This window comes from Leptosomus discolor, chromosome 2 (genome assembly GCF_034619465.1).
Source record: "Leptosomus discolor isolate bLepDis1 chromosome 2, bLepDis1.hap2, whole genome shotgun sequence".
NCBI lineage: Eukaryota > Metazoa > Chordata > Aves > Leptosomiformes > Leptosomidae > Leptosomus > Leptosomus discolor.
The window spans coordinates 110,319,984-110,343,278 of record NC_141392.1 but is presented as its reverse complement, the minus strand read 5'-3'; the positions used below and the strand labels follow the sequence as shown (position 1 = coordinate 110,343,278).

The 23,295-nt window shown below is 38.2% G+C and overlaps 1 protein-coding gene across 3 annotated transcripts in view; it reads right to left on the bottom strand.

The window, feature by feature from the left end:
* ASAP2 (ArfGAP with SH3 domain, ankyrin repeat and PH domain 2) overlaps window positions 1-23,295 on the bottom strand; it is a 91,259-nt gene that overhangs the window by 25,409 nt on the left and 42,555 nt on the right. For all 3 annotated transcript variants that reach the window (XM_086461563.1, XM_086461564.1, XM_086461565.1), the window contains exons 6-11: window positions 15,745-15,874; window positions 13,538-13,623; window positions 12,073-12,148; window positions 11,478-11,564; window positions 5,589-5,692; window positions 5,398-5,467 (exon numbers count right to left, since the gene is read on the bottom strand). In XM_086461563.1, the coding sequence (XP_086317689.1) occupies window positions 5,398-5,467; window positions 5,589-5,692; window positions 11,478-11,564; window positions 12,073-12,148; window positions 13,538-13,623; window positions 15,745-15,874 (553 nt within the window). The remainder of the gene's footprint in view (window positions 1-5,397; window positions 5,468-5,588; window positions 5,693-11,477; window positions 11,565-12,072; window positions 12,149-13,537; window positions 13,624-15,744; window positions 15,875-23,295) is intronic.

The following is a 23,295-nucleotide window of genomic DNA, read 5'->3' as shown; positions in this document are numbered from 1 at the left end:
TAGGATAACTTCCCACTGGCCAAAAAGACTTGACAAATAGCTGTTAGTTTAATTTTGAATATACCTAGGTTTTGGGTTATGTTTTCTTCTGCATCATGGTTTGTAAACAACATTTTCTCATATTTGGCTATTTTGTTCACTGATAACTGGATAGATACTGGAATTTTGAAAGGGGAGAGGGTTAAAACCACTTTAATTATTGCTACTCTGATCACCTTACCAGTAACACTTATCTGAAGGAATCAGGTATGACAAAGAGACAGACTGATTCATTTTACATAAATTTAATCCTGCAACATTTAGACATTTAGTTAAAAAAAATTCGTTGTCTAGGTTTTAAATAATCAAATAATTTGACTCCTGCTAATGTCTTTAGTGAGAGCCTAGATAACCAGTCTAGAACAAATGTTCAATTTTTAAATCAGTAAGGGGACATACTGAAGGAAAATAAGTTTGCACAGAGAAGTCTTGCAATGAACATATGCAAAACTAAACTGAGGTAGTTTATTACTAAAAAATGTAGTGAAACAAAATACATTCTATAATGATACACATTTTCTAGTCAAGTTCCTCTCAGCTAATTCGGTTCCTTACTGAATAAAATGTTGCAACGTTTTACTGAAAGTAAAATCCACAAGGAACTTCATTTTGAAAAAGTCTCATAAAGGCTACAAAGACTTTTCAAATAACATCTCCGCATTAATCTCTTCTTTCCCCTTAACCTGCCTGTCCTACAGACCTGGGGTAGGACCTAGAAAGGCGTTATGTTTGGAACCTTGATTTGAGGAATGGCTTGCACTTGCTACAACGGATAACTGGTTTCACTCTTCTTTAGAATAATTAAATCAGAAAGCAGATTTAACTAGAGCGACTCTGCTCTAGATAATAATATCAGAAAAATAATAATTTAAATCATTAGGAAAGTACTATTATAAATATAGCAATATACATAAACACATGACCACACTTATTGTTGCATTCTAATAATTTTAATCTATCAAGTTGCTAAAACAAGATTTAATCATCTAAACAAGAACTTATCAAGCGAAGCTGAACTACCACATAATGTTATTAACTGGCAATGAATCATAAGAAATGTAGATCTTCTCAAATGCTTCTAAATTTATTGATTAAAAGATTTCATTCAAAAAAGGGAGAACGAGTCTGAAGACTACAGATTTCCTTGAAATAATCTGATAAACGATGTAGCTGGCCAAAAGAGAACAACATCATCATTGTATCAGAAGACCAGGGAAAAAAAAAATCAAAACCATGGAGAAACGTAAGAAGGGAAACAATTATGTATTTTTTTTCCTGTTTAAAATTAAAAAAAAAAAAAGGGAAAAAAAAAAGAAACATGGTGTCCTTGAAAAACAGCATGCTCATGCTTCGCCCAACATAAGCAGCAGACATAACAAAGTCATGCATGCTTTGAAACAACAAACCTGCAGGTCACTTGCTGGGCAATGTAAAACAAATTGTACCCAAGAGAGGTTTTGGAGGCAGCAAGCTGACAATTAATTGACAACCACACTGTATTCTCTGCCTAGTAAATAGCTTTTCAAATTCCAGACATTCCTTTTAGTAGTAAAAGTGCATACAGTTTTCATTATTTCAGCCTACCAACAGCAAGAGTTCTTTGTAACTAGAAGCACGCAAGAAAACTTCTTGAAAATGCCAGCTTGGGCCCTTTTTCTCTGTTATATTTAAATATATTTAATATCCATAGCACTCAAGTTTCCAGTGTTTATATTTTTTATGTAACTGTTTGTTCAAGAAGCGTCCAGAAGCTGCCTATAAAGAAAATATAAAATAAAGCAAACAAAAATCAAAATTTAAGTATTTCGTAAACAAGCCACTGGGCAAGTCATACGTACCTTTCTCACAAGCTCTATGAGAATGTAAAAATGCAAGTAAATTCAGGTTAAGTAAGAATCCACTTGCCCCAGGACTTTAGGTCTAAAGTGCATTCAGGACCTAACTAGCTTTCTATTAACTTATGAAATATGAAGCTGTAAATGGATCCACTAAAATGCTCCAGGGAGGTCTGAAGGACCATATACCCAGAACTTGTCTCTCTGGACAGGAGACTGCAGCCTAAGCACTCCATATCAGGATGTGAGAACCAAAAGAAATGGCTCCAACGACCTAAATCACATCCTGGGCCAATGTGCTGATTGGTCTTGGAATCCAAACATATTCCAAAGCTTTCAACTGAGGACCTCCTAACCTGAAGTCAGCATAATAAGGGTATCAAAAAACCCGGACATCTTCACATGTGGCTGCTACCACCTCACTCACACTTCTACCCTGTAGCTGTTAACTTGGCGGACAACATGCTTCCATCACACAGCAGATGCTGCTTGAGGAGAAGTTGGAGCCAAAAGGCAAAGGGAGGTCAGGCTGTATAAATTCCTCAGCCACACTAAGCTGTAGGTGGATCCTGACATTTGGCAGGATTAGGAGACACTAGAAGTAGAAAATGGTAACAAATGTGTAACCGCTACTACACTATTTGTTTGAAACCTCCAAGCTTCATTTTCCTGCTTGAGTCTCTGATCAGACAATTAAATTTCAGACTACTGCTGAATTTTTGGACGCCCATGTTGTAACACACCAACAGCCTGAAAAGATGTGCTGCCACCTTTCAGGCTATACACAGACTTCAGCATCAACTCATGTTCCTTCCTGCAGAAGCAGCAACCCTCTATCCAGCAAAACTGACTTAGAATTTGTTCTCACAACAAACAGTAAGTGGAGGAATCAAAAGTTTAGGCCTGTAAGACAATACCGAGGTGTGCCACAATACAGAGCTGATTTTTACACAAGGCACGAGCAAATGTGTCCACTTAAGACTTAACAGACTGGTGGCTGGCTTCATTGTTCATTTTTTTCTGGATATCATAGTGATTTATTTAAGAATCAAAAGATTAAATCTGACTCTTTTGCCTTCAGATTGTCCTGTTAATGGCAGATTAAAGCTTCCAGCAGTAAAGAACGAACAACAACAAAAAAGCTTCCTTGAAAATGAGTCTCTCTCATATTCCTTTTTTGCAGACAACCAGCAAATTCCATTTAAGCTTTTTAAACACAACCAACTTTGAGGAATCTGAAGTTCCTCAAATATAAGCTTCTCCCTTATTACTTCTTGATCTGGAAACCACTTAGGAATTCTTATTTACATGATTCAATCTACTTCTATCATTGTTTTTTCACCCACATACATTAAATTACAGTTGGGTAGACATCAGAAAATTTCCAACTGCTAATAATTACACAAAGGAGCAGTGCCTGGTTTTCCATCAATCATTACCTTGCACGTTGCTCTAGGAATGCTAATTTCTTTGCAGCTTTTAATTGTCTAAAAGTGTAACTTCTACACATATGCCAACGCAGACACGTGTATTCAGCATTACAGGTGGGTGACTGACAGAGAACCAACCATACTCTCCCCATCTGTATCAGGAAAGCACTCAGCAGGCAAGTTTAAGTCAGACTACAGCATCTGCAACTGCCTGAAGATAGCTGTTCTAGAAATTAACTGAACAAATAGTCCCTCATAAAGAGGGGCTACGTGACCAAAGAACAAAATTCATGAAGAATACTTAGCCTTTAAAGGAAAAGCATTTACAAATTTGTATTTGATAAAGCAAACAAGACTGACAACTGAATTTCTGAGAGATGGTTCATTTTGATGAACAGCTGGAAAGAGAGAATGACACATCATATTTTAAAGACCAGATGATGTCAATCCTGAGAAAGCTTGAAAATCGATATTCTTGCTTCAGAAGTCTCAGAAGACATTTAGAGCAGCCCAGAAAATTCTTTACGAACAGAAATTGCTTCTACCCATTTCATGTCTTTGAAACAAGCATTAATTTTTTTACACAAAACTGCCATCAGTACATAAGGGGAAAGTGAGCAAATAAGTAAAAATACTTCTTAGGAGTGAATTTTAAAACAAGAAGGTACTCTTCTAATTTTGTAATGTAAAAAGATCAAGACCAAACCTGTGAAACCTACATACCTAAACTCACATTTAAGTATACTACCTTAGCAACTGATTTCCAGCTACAGCTCCACTAATTGCAGTGGGAACTTACTGCTGCTAAAAATGTTAAGACCATCTGGTAGACAGCTTATAAAAAGAGAAGAAGAACAGTATCTTGATAGACTCAGTAACTGCACTTGCATGCGAAAGTTTTAAAATTCTGCTCCACAAGTGGATTTTGTAGCCTCTGCCAGCTCCGAGCTGCCCTAGCTACGCTCCTGCTGGTACCACTACAGCACGCCCAACGCCAAGCGCGTTTAGAGCACACGAAGACACCAGTACAGAAACACTAACAGACTTTTTTTCTGACAAAGACACACTCATACACACTCAAATGAGAATAAACTGGATGACAACTCCAATGACATAGTAATGACTTTACTTTGCAGGCCTGGTTTTGCACTCCTCCTTAACTCCTGGTTGTCAAGTCAGAAGGCAACAACTTGTGGTTAGATGCACAAACGAGAGATTGATTCATTTTTGCTGCCAGGGTCAACTTGTAGCCATAGCAACAGGCATAACAGGATGAAGAACAGAACAGTTCATAACAGGATCAAGAAACAGGACTGCTTATTAGACCAAGAATGGGAAAGACTTGTCACGGAGTTGATTTTTGCCTTAAGAAACTTTCTTAAAAGTTTTGAGAAAGCAATATAGAAAGAGAAAAGTTATGGGAAAGTAAAAACATCTGAGTTCAAAGCCAAGTGTAAAAGTTCCAAAATATGAAAGTTTGAACTTTCAAAACTTTAGGTATAAATATCAGAAGTTTGTTAATGTGTTTCAAATATTGGTAGCAAAGAAAGAGGGACTTCTAACTGTCTCTTGTCATTCTGGTAGAAGTTGCCCTCAGAGTTGATTTTCCCAAACAGCTACTCCCCAGGAAAGCTACCTTCATAACAGATTACCACACAGCAGCAAACCTGGGGGAGAGAAAAGATTCAGCATTCTCTCAGTTTATCTTGTAAATATGAAAAGTTGTTTAACCCATATCTAAAAGACGACTTAACGCCCAAACATATCTTTCCAAAAAAAAAAAAACCAACCCAAGTTAGAATTTGTATTTTTAAATAGTCTGGTAAAATATGAACAGTTTATATGAACTAAATGAGTCATTAAAAAAAGCCATTTTTTGCCATTAACAGTTGTGAGCATTAAAACAGTCGTATTTTTGGATACTGTGTATGTCTTGATATATTTTTGAAAGACTTCCTTAAAAAAATGTATCCATCATATTCAAAACGCTGCATCAGGAATCTAGCTAATTCCAAATTATAAATATAGACCAGCACAGCTTGCCTTTTTGTATTAGCAACCATGTACATAAAATACTGTAAACAAATACTTACTGTACCATGGGAAATTGTAAGAAAACCATTTTTAACTGAGCACTTCCTTTTCTGCCACACTTTTCTGATTCTGGTTTAAAAGGGGAGAGAAGAAAAAAAAAAGTGACTCAGTTTTTAATCTATTTAGTATTAACATTCCTTCAGCTCTTAGGACTTTTTTTTTCTTTTCAGTAGAACCCAGCAGTACTTACCCATCACTTTTCTTGTACAGACTACCATTTCGTTCAGTGCCATGCTCCTTGTTTCCCTGAGGCTGATGTAAACTATAAGCTGTACTCTGACGAATCTGAGAATCCTGAAATACACAGAACAGCGATCTGTAATGCATTCCACACTTTCAACCAAAATATCCCCCCCATTAATGAGTTTCAGAGCATTTCATTCCTGCTCTAATCCTACAGGCCAAATGAAGCACATTTTCCTCCTCAATGAGAGAAAACAAGAACCATTTCTTTTTTCAGAGGATATAAAAAACATTTGAGAAGTAGCCATTATCAGCACCTGCCAAAATCCTCTTACTTGCTTTTATTTAGTTTTATTATTTGCCTTAATATATGGGGTTTTAACCCAAAAATTAATGGACCAGCGGGCTTTCCAACTCATGCAAACACTGCAGTATACAAACACTAAAGATTATTATTACCTGCAATTCCTAGTGCACCCTTCCATTGTAAAAAAATTACATCACATACAAAAACTTGAAGAAGTGGTTTTCCTTGTGGAAACTGAGTCAAGTTATTGTCTGAAAAGCCAAAGAGACCTCCTGGAAACATAGTTCAGGAGGCATACAGGAAAACGGAGAAATTATTTCTGTAAGAAGAATAATTTAAACTAAAATATCTTAAACAAAAGTAGAATTCTGGGACAAGAAGTGACAAGGACTAACTAAACCCTTCTCACTGCTCTCAGAACTACTCAGAGGCAGGACTCACGGCTGCAAGAGTCTAACTTCTTAAACAACATGAACCTGACAATGAAGAATCTGATGTGTCATGCTATATTAGCAGCAGTAACATGATGGAATGGACGCTTCAATGTGTACAGTAACAATGACTAGTACTCATAATATTTATTGTTTTCTTTTCTACTATCTTTGCTCTATGGACATAATATACCTCTGTTACATATGGCAGATAAGACAAGTATAGCGAGGAAAAAAAAAAAACCACGAAGAAAGCAACTCACTTAAATGACTACCTGAACTATCCTAAGCAAAAACTTCAGAGCTATTAAGAAGTAAACTTACTAATTTGATAAAAAAAAAAATCTCTTTCACTAAGAAGTCGAATTAGTGTGTCTCAGATATACTAGGCGTGCAATCACAAGATACATCATTTTGGGTTTTCAGAGGATACACGTGATAAAATAAAACACAGAGTGATCTAAAAAGTATGAATTAAGAAGATAGTTTCTCTCTCATTACAATTAGCTTCGTACACTTCATTAGCCTAAGTGTAAGACATGTCTGGATACAAGCAGCGGAAAAGACCAACGAAAACCAAGAAGAGACTTGGACTGTGCTTTTCCCCAGAGAATGCCAGCTCAGATGGAATGCTGCTCCTTCACAAGCTCCAGCAGCGCATTCTGCTACCAAAGCTACTAATGCGGCCAAAGCTGTTCAGGATCCTCCACAACAGTACTGACAACACCTGACAGGTCCAAAATATGACGGTAGGGACAGAGCTACCCCATACACCCCTGTTCGGTGCACTTAACGACTCCACACCTCCAGGCTGCAGGATTTCAGGCCATCCTGAATACAGTGCTGGAGCTCCGCGGTCCTAAGAACCATGAGCTGAGCTCAAGGCAGGCTGCAGCAGTCCTTGGTGCTTCTTTTCAGCAGAAGCAATGCGTGCCCACTTCCCTGTCTCTCAGCTAGTGATCTAGGAAGCCATATTAGGTGGCTACAACATTCATCTGGGGCTTTTAAAGGCACCAGAAAACCACCACTTAAAAAATATCTAGGCCTGACAAAGCATCCCTTCAGATTTAAAGCAGTCTGTTTATCATTCCTCTCCAGCCTGTTTACACAGAATTATTTGGTTTTGCACTCTGGCTGCTCAACACAAAACGAGAACAACATTTAAAAAGAATTCTTGTCTCTGATTAAGAACCTCCGTACACATACATTTACTGACTTCTGAAGAAAATCTGATCTGACACTGCCTATTGTGTCGTACCAACGCCTTGATCTCTGCCTGCCATTAGTCAGCAAAGGAACTCCATTCCCAAGAAGATTAGAGGCCTTACAGGAAATTAATTTCAGTTCCTCACATCCTCAATTATGTAAAGATTTCAGATGACCTCCAACACCTGCCCATAGCACCATTCCCATTACTTAAGATTGTGCTGCTACTTTTTGCGCATTATTTTCTGCTGCATTTCAGCTCCCTCCCTTCAGCTGTTGTTTATGCTCAGCTGCTGTTCGGCCAAACCGGCAGGCCAATAATACAAGCTTCCTGCCTTATTTCAACCAGAGAGGAAGCCGCTGTAGCTGACGTGTATTTCCACACATTCATTACTATGAACAGTATCTTTAAAAAATTTAATACTATTTAATGAAAAGAATTTAAGGACAAGACAAGGAGATTTTAAATTCTAAATATTTGGCTCAGGCCACGCCCAAATCAATAGTGTCCAACATGATTGCCAGATGCTAAGTTTTCCACAGCTCTCTGATAAGCAAGTTCATGATTTGGATCTAGCTCCTAACAGACGGGATGCCATACCGCAAACCACCATCACAATTAACATCCTTCCGGGCAATTTCAGCATGCCTTTTCCATATGCAGGCTCCCCAAAGGATCTTCCCTTATTCCTGGTTTGCATATTGCACGTAAAGGGAGTACAAATCACAGATAACAGGGTCAGACTCAATGGCCACATCAGAGGAGCAGGGAATAACGTACGTTGCCTATGGGAGGAAAGAGATCACTGCAGGATATAGGACATACCTAGCGTGGAGTACTGTCATTTTAAATATCTCTTGAAAATAACATGATCAGAACCGATTGAAGTACACAAGCCTAAGAAACTGAATTTTGTCCACTTTATCAGCTTTGAAATGGAGATAGGCATACAAAAAAATAGGTGAGTCCTTTCATTGCAGCATGTTTATAGTGAACCACTTCACTGACCATAAAGAGGTTTAAAATTATTTCTTTCAAAGTCTTATAAAGACCGACGGACTGACTTTTAAATGAAGCTGAATAGCATAGCTAAAAACGAAGGAAATGTGAAAACAGTATTCCGTAAAGATGGTCTGTGACTACTGATAAGAGAAATTCTAAAAAACTATTTATTAGCCCCACTACTTGAACACAACAGAACTTTCCACACAAGGTGCTTTAACACATACACAGCAAATTTTGGCTAGCCATTGCACAGTTCCCATGGAGCAGAATTTTAGACTGTCCGAATCACTCCTGTGTGTAAAGCTGCCAAAAAGCCCTCACAGCTCTCCAAAAGTCTGAGCTTCTCTTGCATTTGCAGGAACGTTGCCAAGAGGATGTTTCAGAAATCCTTCCCTTATCTACTACAGCCCCACAGAGCCTCTAACAGACGTATCTCCCAGAACCCCCTGCAAGCAGCCTCTCCTATAGCACAGCTACCGTAATTTTTGCCAAGAAACCCCAAATTTACCCTATTTTGCAGTGGATTATAGGTTCTACCAAACATGCAGAAGAAGCAGAAGCAAACCTAAACACTACAGTAAGGCTACCTTCAGAGAGGACACAGGAAAGAGAAATGAAGGCAATATGACCCTAAGGGTGACCCTGAAAATTGTAGAAGCTCCACAGTTTGAAAAATAAAAATTTAAAAATTAAAAATTATGGAGGTGTAACAATGACATTTCAAAGAGAAGTTTCAATACAAATCAGGTTTGAGGAAGTTCTGTGCAGGAGGAAACTATGTATACAGGCACAACAAAAAAAGTTCACTGAGTGTTTGTGTCTTTTTTTTTTTCCAAACACAACAGAAACAACATTCGTCAACATTCTATTATTCCATACAGGAAGTCCACCTTAATTAAAAATACATATATCTACTAAATCTTGCAAGAACATCAGATCAAGCAACTGGATTTAATTCCCAAAAAAGAGTGGAAAGGAAACCATCAACTTGTCTTACGCCAATTTTCTTTCCCAAGAACAAACTTTTTTCTGGTAATACAACAGACAGAAGAGGAGACAAAAAGAACTCGTCTTTTAATACCAACAGAAAAAAGATCAGAGGAAAAATCCAGTTTCTTGAAATCTGAATAGAAATCATGCCAACTATTTTCATTAAAACATAGTAACACTTACTCTCCTAGACTTCGGTCACAAAATGTAAATGCATTTCAGGAAGGAAAAAGAAACCAGTTATAGTAAAGGAAATTACAGTGCAACAAGAATAATATTAGTGAGTTGTACAGTAAATTATATCAGGATTGTTTGGCATCCCACTGATTAATTGATGTTTTCAAAAAACTTGAAAAATAATTATAGTACTTCTCATGCTCTACATGTAAGCATCTAGATCTAAATTTCCAGAATTAATTAATAATGAATATAGCATAGAGCACATTTTACACTTGTATTTCTAAATGCAACAAAAACAGTACAAGTAATAAATTTATGGGTATTATTACATTTTTCAGTCTGTGAAAAGATGTGAGCTCACATCTTCCATATACATTGAACATCAGCATCCCTGATAAACAGATAAACATAGAAAAGCAATGTTCCCAGCAACCATGAAATCCAACTACTTCTATTATCTCTGTTCAACGAAGACCCGAATAAAACAGGAAGCCTGCTAACACACCTTCAACAGCAAAGACACCTTATCGAGAGTGGGCAATCAATAGTGAATCCAAAGTAGTCACCATTTGCACTAGGATCACTAGTCTTTCATTCCACTGAGCTCAAAAACTTTTAGCAAGTGCATGCCTCAGGGAGTCTTAAATGCCAGGCAGAACCTAAGAAAGCGCCTGCAAACTGTGGGGGACTTTGTGCACAACGATCATTATGCTCATTATCACACACTTCACGTGGCGACAAACAGCACCTCAAAGTGAAGAGTGTTTCAGGCTGTTCGAATGCCTATCAGCAACTCACAGAATAACAGAATGGTCTGGGTTGGAAGGAAGATCATCTAGTCCAACCCCTGGGCCATAGGAAGGGACATCTTTCACTCGATTAGGTTGCTCTACAACCATCATTTGGCCACCAGCAAGAGCTAGTAGTCACGATAACCTTTATGGGAAGATGAAAGTATGACCGGAAAAGATCAAGGAAGTCTGAGCTCTGCAGACTAAACTATTTCATTGTGATCCCCTTCAGAAAGGGAATCTGGAAAAGGGGGAGGGGGCTCATTCATCACTTACCCATGGCCCAGCAGCCACACAAAGGAAATTGGCTGGCATTTATTTACATGAAGAGGAAACACTAGCAATCCAAAACAAAAGTAGACCCAATATTTATACAAAAGATGCTTCCTTCCAGATCAGAGTTTGCCAAAGAACACTACTCCAGAATGTTTTAAATCTAAGAGCAATCATAATTGAAACTCAAAAAATACTTATTTCTTAGATTGCCAAACTGACCCAGCTCTTACGTTTGAAAACTGGCATCTTCCAGCAGAGTAGCAAACTTGTCATTTTTGCAGATGATGACGTGAGGTGTTTTGGGATTTAAAGTTCAGTTTTACATAATCTTTATACAATCTGGAATATTACTCTGAGATAAGATTGTACTAATGGGGTCTCCATGATACTGCAAAAGTTCTTCCATTCTCAGTTTGAGCAACATACACACCATTGTCCGTTTGTTCACAGACAGTGCACCATCTTAAGTATTTTGCAATATTGGTAACAAAAAAATTATTTTGCAATGTCTCATATTTTTAGTGGGTATTTATTTCTCAAAACCCCTGCCTTTGTCAGAAACATTCAATATCAGCACCAAAACAAAGATGAATAAACAAAAGAAATTAGATGGCTAATAAAAGTTAAAATAACTCTATTTCAAACACTAACATTACATTAGAAGTAATTAAAAAGGGTATTCCAAAGTTAAACCACCTTATATGCTCACCTCTTTCTGATCAACCTGGAGTGCTGATTTTAAAATATCTCTAAGCTGTGTTAATTGTCTTCTTTCCTCATCTTGTGCTTGTTTAATCTTGAATGAAGAAAAACACAAGTTAAAAATAGCATCATTGTTTCTTTTCAGTCCAGTTCTTCCAAACTTAATTGGTTCATTTTTTGTAGAAATGTTCAGCAAGAACAAAAACACAAAGAGAAAAGATAATGTGATCAGTTTATTTTTCTTCGTATCTTCAGAAAACTTGATAATGGCTAGGATGTTGCTGGGTTAAGACTTTGATATTGCCTCACACTGTTCTTGCTTCCTTGTGTTCAGTTTGAAACCATATATTATTTTCCACTTAGTCAGTAAACATTTTAGAGCAAAGGCTGTTTTCCTAACATTTCACACAGTGGGGTCCTGAACTGAAAGCAACGCTTCTGGATATGGTATTAAACCAAAATTTTACTCAAAAATACACTCAAAACCTTAAAATGCTGACTATTAAAACAGTCAGCCAACCTGAACCAAAATGATCACAGTTCTACTGTAAAAAAAAAACCAAACCAAGGTTACAATACAAATGTGAAAGGCTGCTACTTACTGTATAAAGATCTGTGGAGAGTGTCTCAATTGAAGGCTTGAGACTTTCAACTGCTTTTAACCCATCCTGAAAGAAACTTAAAAAGAAAAACAAAAAGCAAACTTACTAAACTTTACTTTGTATTTTCTGTTTAAAAAGTTACCAAAGGAAGACGTGCATATTATTATGCCATGCCATAAACTTCAAAACATTAAACATTTATTTTTTAATGCATCCTTGACTGATTCACCTCTTTATTTCCATCACAGCTTAATCTAATAGGCAAAATTCCCCTCAATTAGATTCAGAACTGTCACAATCCACTGCCACATAAGCCTTCCTCATTCCCACCTCAAATACAGGTTCTCATCCCACTTTTTGAAGGCCCAGAACAAGCAACATTCATTTGTAGAACAGCAAAAGCTCTAGTAGATATAAAATAATTATGGTTTCTTGTAACCAAATAATTTAAAGTCTGATGCAATCTTCCTGCTGAAGGAAAACCCCTTTGTTTCCCAGTCATTAATTATGACCTATATGCAAACTGAGTATGCTACATCTTACTGCATCATGTGTATTTTTGTATTGGCACAGTAATGTTACCCATGCCAAGTATTCCAGCTCAAATTAAAAAAAAAAAAAAAATCAGTGATATTTAAAAAAACATATTTAAGAAACCACAACTACAAGCCTATTTGATTAAAAATTACTGCACCATTTGCAACAGAAAATATTTTCACTCTGGGAAGCAGACATAAAAGTGACAGGACAACACAGCATTCACATTGTTGAAATTTTATTAAATGGACAGAGCAGATGAATGATGTACTACAAGGGAAACTGATTTCAAAAGCAACATAGCTATATAGGGAAAAAACCTACACAGATGCAGACTGGTCTTTTAAGATGAAAACTTACTGGTTTGAATAGGTTAACAGCGGCTCTTTCAAGTTCATAGCTACGACTTTATTGCTATATTATTGATCTGTACGACTAGCATAAAAAAGTACATCATTCTAATGAGAGCTTTGTCTTTTATTGCTGAGTCATCCAATTAACTAGAAAAAGAGTGATTCTTTCAATATACTTTTATCCCACTGCTTATGCAATTTATTTTTCTTGAGCACAGAATTAATTTAGATCGTTGCTAGATACACTCAAAAATGCCCACCAAGACTAACAGACAAAACTAATAGCTCCGTTTCAAGAGTAGTTTATGAAATACGCCAAATTATTGTGCAGCACTCCTTTGGAGCAGACAATTATATTCTATGTGAGTAGCTCAACCTCATTATATGTTTCAGACTACAGAAACAAAAGCAATGACTAACCTATGACAAAAGTAATTTGTCAAAAGACATCAGCGAGAACAGTTGAATCTTAGATTTATTTTGAAAAATGTAGAAAAGTATTATGATGATGCCAAAAGTTTAAAACAAAACATTGCTCCAGTTATTGTATAGATATAAAGAAAACTAAAACATACTTGCACTGAGCATGAAAATACTTGATCAAGTTCTGAAGCAAGTCCACTCCTTTTTTAATCTTGATTTCATTGACTTTCAGCAGGTACTATTAAAACAGTAATTCACAAAAAACCCAAATTATTAATGCTACAGTATTTTTTCCACATTTTATCTGCAGTTATATTTCAACAAGCTTTAGCAGTTGCAGATTTAGAAGACCTAAAAGTGAATGCATCAAACAGTGGCTTCAAGGGTTAATCACACAAAAGCAATTGTTGTCACTGCTGGTTTTTGATATCCTGTGGGGATATTTCACTATGATTAGTTCAAATTGTCAAAACATCCTTCATGGCTCCTACTGGAAGCCTGTGTTAAATGAAGCATAAAAGGGTTTGTGTAGTAAATTCAGGAATCCATGCTTAAACCTAGCAGCCCATCTAGGTATCTTTCTCACTAGTTGTTAAAGCCATTGCTAAGTAAATGTCATTAAGGAAGAAAGCAGTTTACCCAAAAAAGTGAGGGGTTATTTTAACCATTTTAAAATCTGCCTTCTGATTTTATCATTTTCTCTATAGATTTCTTATACATGATAATTACAGCAAATTACAGTTTAGCAAGAGATTTTCAAAATCTACTGTCAAGCTAAAAAAAAAAAGTGTAATTACTGTCCATTAGGCACAATCGAAGTCTGTATCAAGTGACAGCTCCTCCCCTGAATGCCACAGCACAAAAGATGTCAGCCATCAAGCAGAAGCAAGACTGACCAAATATGTACAGGAGTGCTTAACTGCCCATTAAATGATGACAATTTTTAACCCCTGCTTAGACAGTGACCTCCAAGCGAAGGAATGAATGTCTTCTTAGCAACGCCCTAGTGCATCTGGTTTTCCCCTACCTGCAGTACACCCTCAGTGTTTTAAACCCACTAAAATAACGCAGTATCCAACTGCCAGCTTTCAGTGTTGCAGCCTCTTATGCTGGCTGAGATGAACAGATGTGTAGCCTAAATGTAGACACGTGCACTGGGTAGTATTTAGATAGGAGATTCATCTCACTAGCTCCTGTTAATTTAAAATGGAGCTCTAGGCATCTGGTATTTGGGTCACTTTCACAACATATAGAGAACTAGCCTGTACTTGTGATAGAACTTCAATATGTCACACTTCTGATTTATTACCAAAACCAAAACAAAGTTCCCTTTTATGACTATTCAGAGGTAACTGATTATAAACTTCTCCTAAAAATCAGAAGAAATACAGGCGACGTTTTAGCTATTCCACATTTAAGGTAACTTGATTCAATTTCAGACTTCACTCTGCATTTTATTATCACTACAATCAACTAAAGTGAATTCTTCCTTTACCGTGACACAAGAAAGAGAGAAGCATCTGCTTCTGGTTGGATACAGATGGGCAATTAGCTGGCAACATCCATATGTTTACCGGGTGCTCAAATCCCTTCATCACTTTTGAATACTTTAGTCTGACTCCATATAGGAATGTGAAGATTTTTCTACTGAGCATCAGTGCATGCAGTTACTAAAAGTGGTATTCAGGACAACTGCTGTTAAGTTATGTTGGCATATGAGACAAATTAGCTATAATCAACACAGTAAAAACAGAAGAAACACCCATGGTATATTTTTGAGTTAATGCATAGAAAGAATGAACACAGCAACTTGAATCGCAACCACGGAACCTGACATGCCCTTAAATGAATTGAAGCAAAATATTCACATCAGATTTAACATGCTGCAATATCACAAAGATTTCAAAGTAGAATCATTCTGAAACATCTTGAAAGACAACTGGATGCCATCCTTAGCACTGTCTTTTTTAGCACCAGCCCAACAGTGTGCTAGACTGGAGTCTCTCCTCATAATAACGCAACAGCTGTCAGCGTGGGGAACAATTCAGAGAATGATCTAGGTCTTAACTTATAGTGAAATAGTAGTGTAAAGGCTTATTTATTATCATCTCTTAGTGTTTAATTGAGCTTTGCATTATTCATATATTCTACAATTTACTTGTCAAGAAAAATTGGAAAATAACTAAATTCCCTGCAAAGTTAGCACATCAGGATAAAGAAAAAAAAAGTTTTAGCAAATAGAGTCCACTAATAACTTGGCATTTTCCTTTAACATCACAGTTGCCACTAAACAACTGTGTTTTTCAAAGTTTTCCTAAAAACATTAGCAGAACAATATGAATTTCACATTGAATCTTACCTCACACATCTGTAACTGGAAGAACCTTCTTTCTTTTTCCATCTCTTCTGCAATTTCGGCTCCACTTATTTCTGTACGGATCATCCCATGCAGCTTAGCATGCTCTTTTTTCTCCTTCTCTATTTTTGTACTATAAAGCAAAGAATCAGTCAATGAAGTGAAAATCCACAGCCTCTCAGGAAATCTGATTATTCACAAAGTCTACTGACAGATGCAGAGCCAAACTCTTGTAGTTTTGCATATGACTTACTTCCAGATGACATTTCATTTGAAATTTGACAATGACTAAAGATCAGCAGTGACACACAGTAGCTGAAATCTAATTCAATCATCTGGTAAAATAATGTCCTGACAGATATTCCAAAAGAAGATACTAAATGGGAGGAAGATACTAAGTTCTTGCATTGAAGAAAAAAAAAATAATCCAGAAACAAAATAATGAATTTTAATTGAAAACATAAGGGGACGTTTAATCCCAACTGACCGAACACTGGTTAACAGAGTTCAATTATGTCACCAGATTTATTGAGTCTTGCCTGTCATCAAGTCATCTTCTATATATACAGGGTTTCCTAAGCCAAAATCACAGTTGCCATCTCTATTTGCTAGAGAGCCAGTTGGCACTGGGAATGCTGGCCAGCCGTCTGTGTTGCAGACTTCGAAGTCTGCTAGACCAGCTGTCCTAATTCCCTAAAAGTTTCCATGAACATTTTCCAAGAGCTCTGAATAAAACAGGTTCTCCTGCAGAATATAAATGAATAACCAATGCCTGCCATAAAGTATAACTCCCCCAAACACACTTGTGCATTCGTTATAGGTATTCTCCATATTATTCCTAAACGCAGTAGCATAATTATACTAACGAGTTAGACAAGCCTGATATGAAAAAAGATACAAGTAAAAGAAAATACATGAGGGTGTTTACTTTTTGGAGAAAGACTTTTAGTTTACCACTCATACCATTTAGCAGCTGAAAGTTCTGGAAAGACCTTCCTGAGGAAATGCTATACCACTTTTGAACAAGAGGAAGCATTACTCAAGAACACAGGAAGCAGATGAGAGGAACAAATAACACACGCACTGTCATACCTCCTCTTGGGCAGTCAAGTGTCTCTCGGCCCTCTCTCTGAAAAGAGGACATGTCTCAAGTGCTCTCTTAACCTGATGTTAACATTTCCCTAACAGCTTACGTGAAAATGTCCTAGATGGTCTAAGGACTACCAGTCAATAATGTACTCCGTACTTACACTTCTCAAGAATGAGGAACTGGCTCCTCTTACACCTCAAGCAGCAAGAGAAAACTAGAACTAATCCCATTAATCCCATCCTGTAACATACCCACAGGGAAACATTTTGAACAGCAATTCAAAAAGCCTCACTGTGCTCTCAGTACTGGCAGGATGGCAGAGCCAGCCCTGTGAAGTATTCCAGCAGGCAGCACATCCAGCCAGCACTGCGCTCCTCCTCAGCCCATCATGTCCCGCCAGAAGCAGACGTTCACAGGGAAGCTCCTCTCCTTTGATATAAATATGCTGAAAACCTTCACTTGCCTGAATAAAAACTCTGTTCTAGAACGTTCTGTTTTCATCAAAAGTAAGCATGTATACTCTTACCACTTACTGCCAATTATGCCATTTTGTAGCCACAAAATACAAAATCCAAACACAAGAATTAACCAGACACTAACTGTGAACAAGGAACGTAAACCATTACAAAAAATTCACAGAAAACGACGACTATGCAGCTCCTTTCTAGCACACACTCTCGGAGAGTTTACATTATATCATAGTTGACAGTTCTGAAAAAGTCAAACCTCAGAGCAAAGATCCAGGATGCTTTTAGTTCTCTCAGTTTCCTCATTAATCTAACAACTCATGAGGCCAGAGGATTCACTGAAATGTGAGTCAAATCTAACAACTACCAATTGCTATTGTATTGTACTTTCAGTGTTTACACTGAGAACAATACTCAAACACAGGATGACACAACCACTTCTAAGATTTTAAGATCTTATTAACATGTCATAAGGTGTCTCTAAATGATAGTTAAACCAAAAGACAACTAATGCTGCCGAAGAGACAAACATTATGCACAATATTACAGCATACACTGTCTTAAGAAATTGAATTCCTTTTAAAGAAAGAGCTAGATTACCATAGAAGTGTCCTTTCTACTCTTTAAAGGAAAAATCATATTCCACAGGCAAAAAGTAGTTAAACCAAGGCTAAAGCGTACTGACATCTACCAATTAATTCAGAGAAATAAGACAGCCTTGAACCTGTTTGCTGGAGCTTCAGGCTCCACGGCTCCAAACATTCAGAGATGCTTTACAAAAAAGCCAAATCATCTCTCAGTGACAAGTACCAGAGAGACATGATGGTGCATCTCACATTCGCATTTCCTTATTATTTATGTTTTTAATCTCTAACTACATTTTCAACTTTGTAGACCAGAATTTAACCTGTTGTTTTGCCACAGTACTGTGCTACCTCCTGTCTGACTGATACTACAGGGGCACTTCGTTTCTCTGGAAACAAGGAAACCACATATAGCAGTGTTTCTTGCAACTCTTCTGAGTGATACACGTTGGCTGTTTCCTAGCCAAATGCAAGGGTCAACTCAGCTTAAAGTGTCACTCTACTGTGACACTAACCAAATCCTTCTGGCAAAGACAATTCTACGATGTTCCACTATGGGATTTCCAAATATTGCAGGGGATTCAGATTTTCCAGGCAGATCAATTAAGCAAAATCAATAAGAAAATTGGGAAAACTCTAGAAAAATCCTCTAGAAGCATTAAGAAGGAAGAAAATGTTTTGTAAAGCTGCTGTTCTTTAAGCTCATGCAGCACATATCACATATATAGACTTTGCTGACTAAGGTTAAAATCCGAGCACACTTCAGCCCATTTACAACGCAGCTGCACATGACTAACATACAGTGAGCTCAGGTTTGTGCAACAGTCAAGTAAAGCTGAAATACAGGACAAAGGATTACAACAGAAAAGCTGGTCAGATACAAAATAAATAGTCTTGCCCATTCACCTTCCACTATATGATTATTTTTACAGCTCCAATTTGAAAAGCAACTGCTTTTCAATAGAAATCTTAATTTGTACTTCAAAGAAATGAATTTTGTCATACAGATCATGGTATAAATAAAGTAGGCATTTTTATTTTTTTAAACTTTAAAAATGACAGGGCCTATTTTACTGTTTAACACGCCAAAGACTAGTAATTATTTTCAGCCAGTCAACAAGGGTAAACAACTAGAACACCCTGTGCACACGCAGCATTAGTCAACTGGCTGGCTGGGCAGCAACTCTGTCTTTCCTCCTCTCCTTCCCCGTACAACAGTGAGCCAGGCTGAGTCTTGGTATGTACACAAGAAGGTGCAGAGACTGGGAATAACACCTGGAAGGCACAGACTTGAATAGGGAGCACTCTGGAAAACAGAGGGCTTCCAAGGGCTATTTTGATTGACAAAATAATACTATATATTTTCATTTCAAATATCCTTTCTTTGTCTAGTCTTCCTTTTCAGCATGACTCTCCAACTTCAGCTTTGGCATCCTAGCCTTTCAGTGAAAACACCTCCATCTTATTTTATCCTACTGTCTGTCAGGGCTGACAGTAAAGCATGACTCTCTTATTGCCCAAGTCATCTTTTCCCTTTGGAAAGGCTGGAAAGCTTTTCCCTTTCACTCATCCTGCACTGGAGGACTGGGGAGAAGAGGGCAGAATGAGTGAAACATGTCCAGATCTTTCCAGTATTTCATCCATAGTATCTGCAGATTCATTCAAAGCTTTTCCCATTTAATTTGCAGGTAACCTCTTTCAAAATAAAAACACTTAATATAAATTCTCAGGTTCACTGTCACTCAGTTTACTGTGAATGTTGTTTACCTGAACTTTAGTAAAGCCTTTGACACCATTTCCCACAGCACTGTCCTGCTGCACATGGCTGAGACGGGCACACTCTTCGCTGGGTAAAAACCTGGCTGGATGGCCAGGCCCAAAGAGTTGTGGTGGGTGGAGTTCAACCCAGTTGGCAGCTGGTCACAAGTGGCATTCCCTAGGGCCCAGTATTGGGCCAGTTCCATATAATAACTTTATCAGTGATCTGGATGAGGGGATTGAGTGCTCCCTCAGTCAGTTTGCAGATGACACCAAGTTGGGCAGGAGTGTTGATCTGCTCGAGGGCAGGAAGGCTCTGCAGAGGGACCTGGACAGGCTGGATCCAGGGGCCAAGGCCAGTTGTATGAGGTTCAACAAGGCCAAGTGCCGGGTCCTGCACTTGGGTCACAACCACCCCAGCAGCGCTACAGGTTTGGGGATGAGTGGCTGGAAAGCTGCCCAGCAGAAAAGGACCTGGGGGTGCTGGTCGACAGCTGGCTGAACATGAGCCAGCAGTGTGCCCAGGTGGCCAAGAAGGCCAACAGCATCCTGGCCTGTATCAGCAATGGTGTGGCCAGCAGGAGTGGGGAGGTGATTGTGCCCCTGTACTCAGCACTGGTGAGGCCGTACCTTGAGTGCTGTGTGCAGCTCTGGACCCTTCCCTGCAAGCAGGACATTGAGGTGCTGGAGCGTGTCCAGAGAAGGGCAATGAAGCTGGTGAAGGGTCTGGAGAACAGGTCTTATGAGGAGCAGCTGAGGGAACGGGGGTTGTTTAGTTTGGAGAAGAGGAGGCTGAGGGGAGACCTTATTGCTCTCTACAACTACCTGAAAGGAGGCTGTAGTGAGGTGGGGGTCGGTCTCTTCTCCGAAGTAACATGCGATAGGATGAGAGGAAACGGCCTCAAGTTGTGACAGGGGAGGTTTAGATTGGACATTAGGGAAAATTTCTTCACCAAAAGGGTTGTCAAGCACTGGAACAGGCTTCCCAGGGAAGTGGTTGATTCACCATCCCTGGAGGTATTTTAAAGATGTGTAGATATGGCACTTAGTGACATGGTTTACAGTAGGACTTGATGATCTTAAAGGTCCTTTCCAACCTCAATGATTCTATTATTCTATTCTAGGATTCTATATTAAAGCTACCTTGTTTAGCAATTTCATTCTATGCCACTACTTTCAAAAGGTGACCCCAAATTTGTCTTATGTACATGCTTTAAAAGGAAACGTGGCAGAAATATCGATGATCTATGAATATCAATGATCTACTGAGTCAAGTTAGAGGTCTTGAAGCAGTAATTTGAGAAAAGCTTGCAGAATTTTTAGAACATGTTTTCAGATATTGTTTAAAAAAAGAGCTTACCAAACTGGAAACATCATCACTTAATCACATAGCTATGCAGACATCTCTACAGAAGACTGTAATAAGAATTTGTTCATTCTTCCATTAACTTCAAATGATTCAGAAACAAATCATTAATGACAGAGTTATATCTAGACATGAGGGCTTGTGTTTCTGCACAGTAATGCACCTCAGCCTACTGCCTTGATGGTATAGTCCCATAAGCACATTCAAAGAACTTGTTGCTCTTCACTCAGTTGCGCAGAATAGACCTCATGCCCAGAATTTAAAAGGAGAATGGCAAAGGAAAAGAAGGAGCCAGCCTTCCCAGGAAAAGCTTGTTAGCTTTCATTAAGCATTTATGTTTCACAGCATTAGCACAACACTTATTAGCAGAGGACTTCTGAAGATAGTATATATTTACAGGCCTAAAAATAAGACACCTTTATTAAAAAAATTAACATTTCTTTCTTCTCAGGAAAGACAGGTTTATGTCTGGAATACAGACACTACTGCTCAGCTAAAAAATGAGTAAATAATACGCTTCAGTAAGCTTATGCTTCTGTTTCCTGTGCAAAATTGATACAAAGTCTTTACCTCAAAATCTACCACAACAGGACTGATTAAACTGAACAATGTGGGTGAAATCTGGCTTGCTGCCTTGTTGAATATGGTCTGCCTGCTGGGAGAATGAGCAGTTTTTATGACATGTGTACTCCTTCCCCATATGCTCCCCCGGCGTGCCTGCCATTAGTGTTTAAGTACATGGGGGAAAGCAACTGCCTCATAACAAAAAGAGCCCAATCTGCACCAATTCTACCCAAAGGACACAGACAGACTAGTCCTGCTGCAGTGCTGCAGCAGCAGCCAGCATCACCCAGCTCTGTATGGGAAACAAAGACTGTAACTGAGGTCCTAAGAGAAAGGCACTGCTTTTAACTACTTCAAAGCTTTAAAAACATTTTCAAATCTTTATGGCTTCAAGTGAAGCATGCTAATGACTGATGGTGAGAAAAGATGAATTATTCATGAATGTCACCTCAGGATGTTCCCAAATTTTGACCAAGGTAGGCTGGCATAAACTATGGGTTACTTGTTCCTCTTACTCCCTTATTTAAGAACAGTCCCAAGGTATAAAGAAAAATGGATTCAGCCTCCCTCAGTTACTTCAGCTAAGATGATCTTCAGGAAAACACTCCAAGAAGTTACGCAGCTTCAGGGCAAAGAAATTGCATAATAATCAACTCTGATGGACAGCAATCCAAGAGCCTAAGAATGTATCTTAACATCACTGTCCCAAACAAGACTAGATACATAGTAATTTTTAAATACACTTAATTACATACAGAGCTTGAAGTAGCAGCTCAGAATTTGTTACGGGAAAAAGCAAAACAAATGCTGTTTTTTAAATCAGCTGAACTTCTTTTCAAATAGGTCACACTTGGGTATATTAACACTTGATAGGTCACCACAAAGGTGCAAGTAAGAGAGATGAGATATTGAGGCAAATAGGCTCCAATTCTTCCTTATAAAGACAGCCTACTCAGACAGAAATCAGGATGAAGACACTGTCACTTCTCCACAGAGTACAAAAATACCACTTTGGTATCTGCACATAGCTTCACAGGTCTGTACTTGTGACTAGGAAATGCAGATGAATTGTATGATTTTAAGCACGATACAGAGGGATATGCAGACAACGAGCAAGCAGCCTTGAACAGTTTGTTAATCACAGAATGGTTTGGGATGCAAGGGACCTTAAAGATCACCTAGTTACAACCCTCACTGCCATGGGCAGGGACACCTTCCACTAGACCAGGTTGCTCCAAGCCCCATCCAGCCTGGCCTTGAACACTGCCAGGGAGGGGGCAGCCACAGCTTCTCTGGGCAACCTGTCCCAGGGTCTCACCACCCTCACAGTCATCATAGAATCATAGAATGGTTTGGATTCCAGGTAGGGTTTGTTAACCCAAAGGGAAAAGAAAAAGAAAGGAAAAAAGAAAAGAATAAAAAGAGATATTCACATATTTGAAGAAGTATTACTGGAAAAGACAGCTAACTAGCATAAACCTAAGACTCGTTTTAGACAGTCCAAACAAGGACTCATCTAAGGTAACAGATTGAAGAAGACTGAGCAAACCTTTGGCTATCAACATCTACATCCACCATCCCACTCTGGCAACACAAGCTGTAGGCAAGATTGAGGGTAGCTCTCCCAGTCCCTTTGCCCTTTTTGTTAAGGCAGAGACTATGAAGATACTACAACAAAGAAATTAAATTCATGATTAAGAATTCTTGATATGATTCTGCACCCAC